The 14,166-nt window shown below is 40.5% G+C and overlaps 1 protein-coding gene across 3 annotated transcripts in view; it reads right to left on the bottom strand.

The window, feature by feature from the left end:
* Nucleotides 1–14,166, bottom strand: part of LOC118881561 (S-adenosyl-L-methionine-dependent tRNA 4-demethylwyosine synthase TYW1) — a 203,470-nt gene that overhangs the window by 132,525 nt on the left and 56,779 nt on the right. For all 3 annotated transcript variants that reach the window (XM_036826658.1, XM_036826657.1, XM_036826659.1), the window contains exon 12: nt 1,709–1,886. In XM_036826658.1, coding sequence (XP_036682553.1) covers nt 1,709–1,886 — 178 coding nt within the window. The remainder of the gene's footprint in view (nt 1–1,708; nt 1,887–14,166) is intronic.

Genomic DNA, 14,166 nt, shown 5'->3' with positions numbered 1-14,166 from the left:
CCACATCCACGGATTCAACCAACTACAAATCAAAAATATTCTAGGGAAAAAAAAATTCCAGAAAGTTCCCCAAGGCAAACCTTGAATCTGCCATGTGCCAGCAGCTATTTACACAGCATTTACAATGTATCAGGTATTATAAATAATTCAGAGATGATTTAAAGTGTATGAGAGGATATGCGTGGGTTATATGTAAATACTATACCATTTTATAAAAGGAACTTGAGCATCAGTGGGGTTTGAAATTTGCAGGGGGTCCTGAACCCGTCCTCCTCAGATACCAGGGACGACTGCATGTCTTAAATTTGGGATAGACTCCTTTTTTCTATACGTGTGTGTGGAGGGGGTTGTATCCCAGTACCACTCTATCTGAACCCCGCCCTCATGAGCCATTTGAAAAGTCAAAGATCTTAACATAAAATTTTAAAAAAAGGAATGGTGACCCTATGCAAAATGTACACACTGACTTTTTTAAAACCTTTCCCTTTTAACTTTACCTTTTTATACAACTTCAAAAAGTAATATTTTAGCTATCTTTGTGACAATGTTACTGATTTTCACTTTACTGCCTGGTAACTAATAATTTTAATCAACTCTTTGATTTCCTATGATGCTAAATTCTAAACCAAGCACCTACAGTGTGCCAGGAATTATACTAGTGGCATGAAGATAAATAAGCAGGGGTCACTGGCCCAGGGACTCACAGTCTAATGAAGAAGGCACAAGTAAATAACAACCAAGTAAAATTTAATGTTTTTGGTACTATAGTATGTGTATAGTTCAAGTATAATGCAAAACCAGGTCATTTCCAGGTCCCAGGAGATGGTCATCTCTACCTGGAGGGCCCTCCCTCTAAGTCATCCAAACCAACCGCATCATCTTCCCTCCTAAACCCGCTCCTTCCTCACATGATCCCTCGACTGTTACAGGGCCCCACAGCCCTAGCCATCAACATGGCTGGAACTTTCCGAGTCATCAGTTAAGTCCTCTTCTGTGCAGGGCTCACAGAGCCATACAAACAGTTTGCCAAGCTCATCATGCCTCAGTGATACCTTTTTTAAGACTCCTCATCCTGTCTTACTTTCATCCTTTTCACTCTTACCTAGACAAACGTATAATCTCCTATCCAGTTTCCCGCTTCTTGGCTCACCCACTTTATACCGAGCTGGCAGACTCTGCAGAAAGCAAGCTCTTTCTACAGAACAGCATTTGAGGTCCTCTGCAATCTTGTCCCAACCTTTCCAACTTGGGTTCCAGCTGCCAGTCTCTTTCGCACACTCTGTGGTCCTAATCAACTATATTTACATAATGGTATCCCAAATACCCCAACTCTGTATCTTTCTCGGACAGTTCTTACTAAAAATCTACAGTCTCCTATCTCCCCAGGTACCCATCCCAGCCATATTTTAAGATCCAAATTTAATGAAGCCTTTTCTGAGAAGTTTTACCCTGCTTCTCTCATCTAAAAAAAATTGCTTTCTCTTTTGAATTCCCCCAGCAATTTATTTGTGCCTCTATTTCTTAAACTAATGTTATCTTCCCCGATAGAATGGATTTTTAAAAGCAGGAGCTCTGTCCCCTCAAAGCCAACATTTGTATGTACTTAGTAATCAGTAAATCCTTTCTGAATATATTAATGCCTGTTAGTTTTACTTTTCAGTCAAACACAGAGTCAAACAGCAGTATCTTAACAAGCTGGACCACTCACCTGATTTCCGCAGGGAACTGTGCATTTGTGACCAGGAAACTGGAGATTTTACACTCGTGGAGTAGCTTCAAAAACCTGTTGATTTCTGGGTACATGATGGGTTCTCCCACAAGGGATAATGCACAGTGCTTTACTGTCATTCCTTCCTCAAAGCGTTCCTCTCTGACACCTGGCACTCCTGGAGAACATGGTGGAAAGGAACAAGCTCAATAAGGCATAGATAGAGGACATCACTTTTATTTTTCTTAATTAAAATTTTTAAAATTTTTCTTAATGGTTCTTTGATTTTAGAGGGCAAAATTGCTTTTGATACCAGCCAAATAATACAAAACAAGAGCCTGGGGGCGGGGGGCAACCCTAACATTATTAAACCAGAAAAAAAAAACACCTAGAATTATTATATCAGCAATCTCATCCTTGGTTTTAGTACTAATTAAACTACATCAATACAAGCAGGCAAAACTAACTTTGTTATTAGCTAATTATTTGGAACACAGAATGTATTACTTTCCATAATTTGCTTAGCTCTGCATTCTTTCATGTTGGTCTAAGACAATGAACTCAGTATGGCTGCATAAGGAAAGCCTCTCCTATACCAATCATTGCCGCCTTCATTCCTCAAGTATTTTGAATTGAGAAACTAAATGCAGTCGGTCCAAAAGAACAGAGGAGAGAAAAAGCAGCCTGCAGTTCTCACCTTTGGCTTCATATTGGAATCACCTGGAGAGTATCGTAAACTACGGCGGCCTAGGTCCACTGCCAAAGATTCTGTTTAACTGGAGTGGATGCAAGCCAGAGTAAGGGGAGCTTTAAAAGTTCCTCAGGTGATTCTAATGTGCAGCCAAAGTGAAAAAACCACTGCATAAACCAGAGGCCCCCAAACTTATATGCAAACTAGAATCACCTTGGAATTGTCAACATTCCAAATTCCAGGCCACAGCACAGACCAATGAAATCACCACCTCTGGAGAAGGGGCAGAGGCATCAGGAGCTTTTGAAGCTCCCCAGGTGATCCCAATATGCAGACAAGTTTGGGGAACCACTGCCACACACCATTGGTCCTTGACCCTAGTTAGACGTTGAGAAATAACCCAAAGAACTTTAAAAAATCCCAGTGTCCAGGCAGTATCCCAAGCCAATTAAATCGCAATCTCTAGGGATGAGAGCCTGAGACATCCGTATTTTTTAAATGCTCCCCATGTGATTAGAGTGGCCAGGATGGGTTAAGCAGCACTGCTCTAGACTCGATGTACTGTAGGAAAGCAAGCATGAAAAAAAGAAAAAAAATTAGAAAGCATGCTTGAAAAGTCCCTCAATCTAACACAGAGTTTGAAAGACTTGGAAATTGCTTAAAAAGGCAAATAAAAACATATCTCTTTTACTTCAGATATTTCTATCCATTATCTCTAGTTTCTTTTTGAAGAACCCATTCTCTCTAAAGGATACAGATTCCTCACCGAGATTGGAGGTGGGAGGAAACATGTTCATATTCCCTCTGAGTCACTTATGAGCCATCTCTGAAAAGTAGTTTTCTTGACTGTAAGCGGCACTTACCCCAAAGAATGTTTCTTAGAATTAAATGAGATAATGCACAGAAAAGCTTTAGAAGAGGGCCTAGCACACACACAAAAACATTCATTAAGGACTTTTTCTTCTCATCACCTTTATCCTGGTTTCTTAAAATGATTAAATCCCAGTCACTTCACCTTAAAGAACAACAACAACAACAAATCTGGAGAAAATAAAGTTAGCTTTCACTGCTTGCTTGTGCTTTAGTTTCCAGGAAGTGACTTTATTTTACACACACACACAGGCACACACACACAATCTACTTGGAAATAAGCAAGGGCAAGTAAATACCCAAGACATCAAACCAAGATAATGCATGCTAAAATCAGAACAATCTAAAAGTGGCAGGTTTTATCTTCTTTTATGACTACCTAACTGCAATTCCAAGAATGTATTTCATGTCAGTATTTGGGGGATGAATAATTTTTTAAGTTATTGAAATCTAATATCTTAAGTGAATCAAGGTTTTAAATAAAACTTGATCCATAATTCAGTCTGTGTTGCCAAGACAACTCAACATTAAGTATAAATTTTCCTTTTTGTTAAAAAAAAAAAAAATCAGTAACTTTAATCTCCCCAGGAGAAGATGAGTAGAAGGGCAGATTTAATCGGAACTGCAAAATTAACCTAAAACTCAGAAAGCAGAATGACTGAGCACTGGCTGGGCCCTAACCACTGGAAGTCAGACACATCAGGTCCAAATTCTTGCTCTACCACTAGGCTGGTTTGTGTCCTGGGTCAAGCCACTCACCCCTCCCTACACCCATTCCCTAATCTATAAGATAGGGATTTCACATGCACACAGTTATAAGAATTCAACGAAATAAGCCACATGAAATAACAGGTCTGGTACCAGGCCCAGCACATAAGCATTCAAAAAAATCTTATTTTTATTATAGTAATTATTTCATGAATTGAAATAGAAATTCAATTATTTCCATTATTTTAAATAAAATGGTAATTCCATTCAATTCAAGATACAGTTGACCTTTGAACAACAAGGGCTGGAACCGTGCAGGCCCACATATATGTGGATTTTTATATATATCTGTGTGTGTGTGTGTGTATGTGTACATTTGTATACACACACACACACACACACACACACACTGGAAAATTTTTTGGAGATATGTGACAATTTGAAAAAACTAGCAGATGCACCCCACAGCATAGAAATATCCAGAAAATTTAAGAAAAACTTAGGTATATCCCAAATGCATAAAATATATGTAGATTTGTCTATTTTATCATTTACTACCATAAAATACACATAAATTTTTTTTTTTTTTGGCCAGCCACGCGGCATGCAGGATCTTCCCCGACCAGGGATCGAACCTTGGGAGCTCGGAGTCTTAACCACTGGACCGCCAGGGAAGTCCCAAATACACATAAATTTTTAAAAAGTTAAAATGTATCAAAACATACTCACACAAACACTTAAGGACCACACACGGTACCATTCCCAGTCCAGAGAAATGTAAACAAACGTAAAGATGCAGTATTAAATCATAACTGCACAAAATTAACCGTAGTACCGACTGTACCTCGGTAATAATTTCCTAGGATCTCCTGTTGCTACCGCGCTGAGCGCAAGTGTTGCAAGTATCTGCTTGAAACGCCATGCCACGTGAGGCTCATTATCTCCACGTGAGCAGTTCATCTCTCCAGTCAATTGCAAATTGCAGTAAAAGGCAATCTCTCGCAGTTCTCTCGTAGTTTTCATCATGTTTGTGCAATACCATGAACCTTGAAATAACACCACGGGACCCACACGATGTGCCACTAGTGATGCTGAAGTGCTCCCAAGAAGCAGAGAAAGATCATCAGATGACAAGAAAAGGGTGAATGGCTGGATACGTACCGCAGATTCAGATCTGCAGCTGCCGTTGCCTGCCACTTCAAGATAAATGAGTCCAGTGTAAGGACCATTGTTAAAAAAAAGAAAAGGAAATTCATGAAGCTGTCGCTGCAGCTACACCAGCAGGCGTGAGAACCTTGCGCTTTTTGCCAAATGCCTTTGTATCTCATATTGAAAATGCAGGTTTTATGTGGGTGCAGGATTGTTATAAAAAAGGCATACCTATAGACGAATATGAGTCAAAAGGTAAAGTCATTATATGACAACTTAAAGCAAAAGAAAGGTGAAGGATCTAAAGCTTGAGAATGTAATGCCAGCAAAGGAAGGTTTGATGATTTTAGAAAGAGGTTTGGTTTTTAACATGTCAAGGTAACAGGAGAAGCAGCTTCTGCCAACCAAGAGGCAGCAAAGGAATTCCCAGCAAAGAAAATCATTGAGAAGAAAGGATATCTGCCGGAACGGGTTTTTAATGTAGTCAAAACTGCTCTATTCTGGGGTGCAAAAAAAAAAGCCTCAAAGGACATTTATTAGTAAGGAAGAGAAGCCAGCACCAGGATTTAAGGCAGGAAGGGGCAGGCTAACTCTACCGTTCTGTGCAAATGCAGTCGGGTTTACGATCACGACTGCCCTTCTCTATAAAGCTGCTAACCCCTCAGCCTTGGAGGGAAAAGATAAACACCAGCTGCCAGTCTTTTGGTTGTACAAAAAGAAGGCCTGGACGATGAGAACACTTTTTCTGGACTGATTCCATGGATGCTTTGCCCCTGAGGTCAGGAAGTACCTTGCTGGTGAGGGACTGTCTTTTAAAGTTCTTTTGATATTGGACAATGCCCTTGGCCATCCAGACCCCATGAGTTCAACAGCAAAGGCGTCAAAGTGGTCTCCTTGCCCCCAGACACAACGTCTCTAATTCAGCCTCTAGATCAGGGGGTCAGAGGACCTTTAAGGCTCATTACACATGGTACTCTATGGAAAGGACTGTCAGATCCCTGACGGACAGAACATTAGGAAAGTCTGAAAGGATTACACCACTGAAGAGGCCATCCTTGTTCTAGAAAAATGTGTGAAAGCCATCAAGCCAAAAACAGTAAATTCCTGCTACAGAAAGCTGTGTCCATTTGTTGGGCATGACTTCACAGGATTTACGACAGAGCCAATCAAGGAAATCACCAAAGAGATTGTGGATAGAGTTAACAACAACAACAAAAAAAGGTGGGGCTTCAAGACATGGGTCTTGGAGAAATTCAAGAGCTAGCAGACACCACACCAGAGGAGCGAACAGAAGGTGACTGCACGGAGATGAGCGCTTCCTAACCAGTGCCAGACGACGAGGAAGAAGACAGAGAAGAAGCAGTGCCAGAAGCCAAATGGACACGAGGCAATCTCAGAAGCGTTCGATTATTCAAGACTGCTTTTGACTTCTTTTACGACATGGACCCTCCTATGATACGGGCACTGAAACTAAAGCAAGTGGTGGAAGAAGGATTGGTACCATATAGAAACGCTTTTAGAGAAATGAAAAAGCAAAAAAGTCAGACAGAAATTACTACGTATTTACATAAAGTCACACCGAGTGTGCCTGCCTGCCTCTCCTGCCTCCCCTCCCCCACCCCTGAGACAGCAGGGAGATGCTGACATGTCCACGGAATCTGAGCAACACGGATGTGGCCACGGCAGGGTTTTGAGAAGGGTGGCCTAAGCAGGGTGGATCACGTTGGGTGCTATGTTGAGAACAGAGGGGCAAGCAGAGAGGCTAACCTGCCACAAGGATATTACATAATCTAAGCAAGAGATGTTGGTGGCTTGGACCAAGGTGGTGGCAGTGGAGGTGGCAAGAAGGGCTTATCAGCTGGGCCTATTTCAAAGGTATAGTCAAAGGCTCTATTTTGAAGGTATGTTTGAAGGATTTTCTAATGGATTGGATGTAGGTTATGAGAGACAGAGAGGTGTCAATGATTTCCATAAAGCTTTTGGCCTAAGCAAGAGTCACCATCAATTGAGACAAGTTGGCGGTAAGAAAGCCTTAGGGGTAACATGGGGGTAACGAGTATTGGGGGGGGTGGGAAAGGGGGTGGAGGTAGATACCATGTGTTCAATTTTGGACACATGAAGTTTAATATGTCTGTTAGATAGCTGAATGTGTGTCCAACATTCAAGTTTGGATTCTGGGAGAAAGGCGTAGGTGGAAATAAACATTTTTGCGAAGTGGATGGTATTTCTATCCAAGGGCCCGAAGCAGATTACCGAGGCAAGAAGGGCAGTTAGAGAAGAGGACCAAGGACTGAAGTCTACGCAATCACATATCTGAGGAAAGGAAGAGGGACCAACAAAGGACAGTACCAGGGAAGAATGAGGAAAACTTAAAGGCAAAGAGATCAACTGCCATCTTCTCTGAGAGCTACAGCTAATAAATATCAGACCACTACAAAAACAAACAAAAACCAATACCAAAAAAAGCCTGTGGATAAGCCTTTTAAAAGAATAATTCTGGGATTTTAAAATTATCTTAATTTTCTCAAAAGTAAGGCACTGAGAATATGTAAAACCTTAGTTCTCTCCTTCAAGAAGCACATTTCTATTTCATGCTCACTGTCAGAGGCGATTACAGTGCTCCCCCAAAAACAAGGCCCTCAGGGACTCAACCTCATGCTGTCTTTCACTGTCCTCAAAGAAATATGTCAGAAAATAAGACATCCTCCAAATTTCTAATGGAAAGCAGTCCTGGAGCAGGAGGACAGCCCAGGCAACAGCAGACGCTACATTTCAGTAGCAAATCTATAGGGATATTTCCCACTGTGTGTGTGTCTGTCTCTCTGTCTCTGTCTCTCTCTCACGCACACACACAGAGTCTGTTCACTTCATGTTTCCCTAAACCTTATCCCTTTCACCTCTAAACTCTGCTTTGGTTTTGTTTTTTTGTTGTTTTTGTTTTTGTTTTTTGGTTTGGAGTTTGTTTTTTTTTGTTGTCGTTGTTAAGTTTTTTTTGTTTTTGTTTTTTCTTAAGCAAGTTTTGTGACATTTCCCTTAGCCTGAACAGCTTCCTGATCCTGAACAGTCACTACAGTCATCATATTAACTAGGAAGCACACTTTATCTCACTGAAAGATGCCAAAGCAGAAACTTAAGATTCCAGAATTTTTATCCTAAGGTCATAGCAATAAGCTGAATAACCCAGAAATAAAAATGATATAAGGTTCGGGCTTCCCTGGTGGTGCAGTGGTTAGGAATCTGCCTGCCAACACTGGGGACACGGGTTCAAGCCCTGGTCCGGGAAGATCCCACATGCCATGGAGCAACTAGGCCCGTGCGCCACAACTACTGAGCCTGCGCTCTCGACCCCGCGAGCCGCAACTACTGAGCCCGCGTGCCACAACTACTGAAGCCCATGCGCCTAGAGCCCATGCTCCACAACAAGAGAAGCCATCACAATGAGAAGCCCAAGCACCACAATGAAGAGTAGCCCCCGCTGGCCACAACCTGAGAAAGCCCACGCACAGCAACGAAGACCCAACGCAGCCAAAAATAAATAAATTAAATTTTTAAAAATGATATAAGGTTCAATGTAGAGTATTCCTATTTCTTTGGGGTTTTTGGGGGGGGAGGTTGATTAACACCCCCCCTCTATTCTGAATACTTTCTTATGCCTTTTTTTAAACTGGGGTATAATTGATATGTGTGAGTATTCCTCTTTCTAAAGATTGGACCAGTCAGAAATAAAACATTTTCTTCTTTCTTCTCAAATAACAATATAGTTCCTGGCCAAAGATGTTCCTAAGAACCCCTCCTGGCTGAAAGTCATAAATAATATATCTTTGATACAGCCACTTCTACTATGATGTTTATTTCATAAATAAGCTTCGGAAAACAATTAGCAGGTGGTGTTCTCTTCCCTGCCTCCCCAACATTCCTTTTGGATGTGTACTTTAGCACACCTCGTTCCTGAGGACAATCTGTTGGAGACCCTTTATTTTTCGCATTACTTCACTTCTAGCTTAAACTATAGATAAAAACATCTAGCAACAAACGATGTCATCTTCACCTTTGCACCTTCAGCACCAAGGACGTTCCTCACAAAGAGTGTTCACTCACTTGATGTCAGCTGAACTGATGGGAAGCTGAGCTAAAGAAACCTGAACTCCATTCTCTGAAAACTATTTCTCCCTGCCATGGTGGTAATTGGAGGGGGGGCAGTGAGCATTTTGAAAAAAGGCCGAGTTGCACTGTAATTCTGACCTACTTGTAATCAATGTAAAGTTAATTTTGCATGCATATAAAGGGAAAGCTAATAAAAGTCATGGGAAGAAAGCTGGCTTAATGATCAATGAAATAACTGAAAAGACAATGATTGCCCTTGGGATTGAGAATAGATGCATGAAAAGGAAATGTTTAAAAGATGAGTATATCTTCAAAATGTGCTCAAGGCTGGCCACTCAGCTAAAGCTGGACACTCAGAGGCAAAAACAACCTCTGAGTACCCACAACAAGTCTCACCCTACACAAAAATACGATCATCAAATGACTGAACCAGACCCACAGGAGAGAGCGGGTGATCATCACGGGCTAGGAAAGCACCCTGTAAAACCGGACTCCAAGCTAGAGTAAGGGAAATTATTAATGAGTGACCTCTAAGGAAAGGCTAAAGTGGAGATACCCAGAAAATGACAAACTAAGAAGGAAATGGAACTAAACATATTGTGGTAATTATTTCACAGTCTGTCTATATATCAAATTGTCATGTTGTACACCTTAAACTTACACAATGCTATATGTCAATTGTACCTCAGTAAACCTGGAAGAAAACAGTCATGTTAAAAAAAATAATTTTATTAGCTGTGATAATGATATTGTGTTTATGAAAAAAATCTAATGCTTAAAAGAGATTCATATTGAAGTTTGAAGGCAAATGTGATACTTGGGATTTGTCTTAATTACTTCAAAGAAAAAAGGGGAGATAGAGAAGTAAGTATGGCAAAATTTTGACAATTTTTAAATAGGGAAGAAAAGGATATGGGGGTTTATTGTGCCATTCTATTTTGTGTATACTTGGACATTTTCATAATACGATTTTTTAAGACGTTTAGATTAAAAAAGAAATCAGGGCTTCCCTGGTGGTTCAGTGGTTAAGAATCCGCCTGCCAATGCAGGGGACACGGGTTCGAGCCCTGGTCCGGTAAGATCCCACATGCCGAGGAGCAACTAAGCCCATGTGCCACAACTACTGAGCCTGCGCTCTAGAGCCCATGTGCCACAACTACTGAAGCCCGCGCGCGCCCGTGCTCTGCAACAAGAGAAGCCACCGCAGTGAGAAGCCTGCGCACGGCAACGAAGAGTAGCCCCCGCTCACCGCAACTAGAGAAAGCCCGAGTGCAGCAAAGAAGACCCAACGCAGCCAAAAATAAATAAATAAATAATAATTTAAAAAACAGAAATCAGATCAATTCATGTTATTAGTAAGGAAAGATAACCATGGTATATTAAAGGGTAAAAATAAAGCACTGTAAGTTTTAAAAAAGGAATAAATGTGGAACTAGGAAAAAAAAACAGACTCTCCACCAGGGGCTGATATGAAATCTAGAGTTACATTCCTGCATCTTTAGCATCCAGAAGTAGGATGTGTGTCAGAGCTGCACCCAGGTGATGGTACGCGGCTCAGAAGAGGTAGAGTGACTTGCATGAGTCTCACCATCCTCACCCTGAAGCTGACTATCCAGAAAGGAGGGTGACCTGTTTTATTTATACCCTTAAGGATGAATAAAAGATAGAACATAGAGATTTCACTGATTGCAGGAGGAATTCAGGTTCATTGAAAAAGAAAACTTTAGATTATAACCATTGATAAAGACTGAGTGAAGTTATAAAATCTCACTGCCAAGTTGACTGCCCACAGAAAACAACCATCAATTTGAACACCAGATTACTTTCTGCCAAGAGCCAAGAACATAGAAAACATAACTAATACTCTGAAATATTAAAATTCTATCATTTTGCCAAAGTTATAATAAAAAGAAAAAAACTAACATTTTTGTATCATAGACCACCCCAGTTTTCCAGAAGAACTTTGGATTCTTATAAATTATGTATTTCATCCTTTGGTAATTAGGTTTTTTTTTTTTTCCTTTTCTAATACTATAGTTTCACAGCAGGATTTGCTTTGGTTATTATAGCAATGAGACAGATTTTCAAAAAAGTAATGTCTTGATTAAGCACAGAATAAAGTAAAAAGCATTAACAAATAGTCACCACCATCCAAAAATTGGAAACTAAGGAAGTTCTCATCTTAGTGAAAATATAATGAATGAGAGCTCCTTTATGCCCATGTGCCGACCTGTCTACTGCCCATCACACCTTCAAATATACACCTGTTTTCTACAACTACTTTAAAGAAAAACTGCTTTGGTACCCTGAAGAGTGTCAGTGTACAAATATCAACCAGTTCCAATTTGGAAACCTTTCTAGAAAATTTATTGTCGATTATATAAAGACATGATTTGCTGACATGGTAACATTTTGTCAAGTCAATTAAGGTATGCAAAAAGAATCCTTTGTGAGACTTACAAGGGCAAAGTAGATACTCTGTTAAAGCTGTTTTTAAGGATGAAATGAATGGCAGTTGTTGAATGTTTGGCGGTCATCCTCACCCCCTTAGGCATTCTCACCCCTACTCAGGATTCACTTGTTCACAGACATGCTCTTTCTTTCTCCCTGCAATCCTGTATCTGTCCTCCCCCTACAAGACAATATATATATATATGTTTTAAAACTCTTTTGTCTCTTACGCTATGGATACCTAAAGACAAACCATCTGAGATGCCTACTGATTAAAGCAAGCACAAGGTGAGATTTCCCTGGTGGTCCAGTGGGTAAGACTCCACCCTTCCAATGTCGGGGGTGGGGGGAGCCCGGGTTCGATCCCTGGTCGGGGAACTAGATCCCGCATGCATGCTGCAACTAGTAGTCCTCATGCCTCAACTAAGAAGTCCGCATGCTGCAACTAAAGATCCTGTGTGCTGCAACTAAGACCCAGCGCAGCATAAATAAATAAATAATAAATAAAAATAAATATTAAAAAAAAAAAGGCAAGCACAAGATTACTAACCAGGTACACCTTTCTGCATCCTCCAACAAGCTAGGCAGACAACAAAAACTATGTGTTCACCGACCTCACCTAACACGTTATTAACATGAAGAAAGGCAGCCTCATGATTTATTCATCTCTTATTTCCATTTAAAGTGCACTTGCAAAAATACTCCTGTCAGAAAAATTACCGTCAAAACTCAGATTGTCATTCTGTATCAAGGACACCTCGGAATGGAAAAATGAATGTCTACTCCTCAGGGCTGCTTCCTCCCATACAAATCCCCTGGGACACAGTTTATTCAGGGAGATTCTCAGATGTCCAGGAAACACATCTTCAGCCATCACCCCATTATTTAAGGGTTCAACTGACTCTTTAGGCACTAAACCAAAACAAACTGATTAGACCCTAAAGATAAAATTACTGGCATTTCCCTGCTTCTGATATTATTACCAGGGATGGTTCATTTTATGTGTCAACTTGGCTGGGCCATGGTGCCCAGATATTTGGTCAAACATTATTCTGGATGTTGCCGTGAAGGTGTCTTTTGGATGAGATTAACGTTTAAGTCAGTGGGCTTTGAGTAAAGCAGACTGCCCTCTCTAATGTGGGTGGGCCTCACCCAATCAACTGAAAGCCTTAAAAGAACAAAGGCTGACCTCCCCCAAGCAAGAAGGAATTCTGCCAGCAGACTGCCTCTGCATCTGAACTGCAATTCTTCCTTAAATTTCTAGCCTGCTGGTCTACCCCAATGGATTATTTTTATCTATCTTTTTGATTGGCCAAACCTGCACGATTACATGATCCAATTCCTTAAGCCAATCTCACTCTATCAATCTCTCTCTCTATATATATATACACACACCCAAACAGCATCCTGTTGACTCTGTTTCTCTGGAGAATTCTGACTAGTAACTATCCAAAAGAAAACAAGACTTTGCCTTGAAATTTATTTAAAAGGCATATGGTTTATTTGAAGATCAACAATCAATAATATTAACTAAATCAACAAACAGTCTAAGAAAAGCTAATTAGTTCCTGATGTGGAGACTTCCTAGTTCTTCACCATACAGTTTCATTTAATTTTCCAAAAGACTGGTAAGAGACACTGCTTTATCCAAATAAGAGAAAATGACTTGTTCAAAAAAAAAAAATGCTTGAGACTAAAAGCCAAGATGAAATATTAAAATATTTATTAGCATCTCTGAAGATGTACAATAGGTTAGCACATACATAGACACACACAGATATGTACAGGGCAACTTTCCCTAGAAAATTCATAAAGAATAAAATAAAGGTATAATTGACTATCCTTTATAAATTATTATTGATCTTGAATCATTATTTGCATTGCTTTCCCAATTTCTCCTAGGAAATCAGAATAGTAATAATAAGTACTGCGGTAAAAAATAACAAATAGATTTGGTCTTTGTTCCTGGTTCCCGACACAAAGCTCCTAGAACCCCTGGGATTTCCTGAGTGGTAGGAGTGTCTTTTGTCCTTCATAAGGAGCCCCCTTTGAGCATACCTAAATTTATGCAAATGGGGTGACATAGGGTAGGATCCCTAAATAGTCTCAGGCTGGGGCTGGTCACCAGAAAGACCAAGTGTTTAAGGGACTGGAACTTTCAACCACACAGACCTGTGAGAAAGGGAAGAGGGGGCTACAAATTAAGCTCTGTAACCTCTTGAACAAGATTTGATGAGCTTCTGGGTTGGTGAACATGCCAGGAGGGTGGCCAACTCCATGGGGACAGAAGCTCCTGGCCTCGGGACCCTTCCAGATGTACTTCTCCACCTGGCTGTTCTTCTGTGACCTCTATATATCCTTTATAATAAAATGGTAAAAATAAGTGAATGTTTCTCTGTTCTGTGAGCCACTCTAACAAACCAGGAATCCAAGGAGGAGGGTGCGGGAACTTCGAATTTATAGCCAGTTGGTCAGAAGCACAGGT

Source organism: Balaenoptera musculus, chromosome 15 (genome assembly GCF_009873245.2).
Source record: "Balaenoptera musculus isolate JJ_BM4_2016_0621 chromosome 15, mBalMus1.pri.v3, whole genome shotgun sequence".
Lineage (NCBI taxonomy): Eukaryota > Metazoa > Chordata > Mammalia > Artiodactyla > Balaenopteridae > Balaenoptera > Balaenoptera musculus.
The sequence above is the reverse complement of the archived record's forward strand: the minus strand, read 5'-3'. Positions and strand labels throughout refer to the sequence as shown.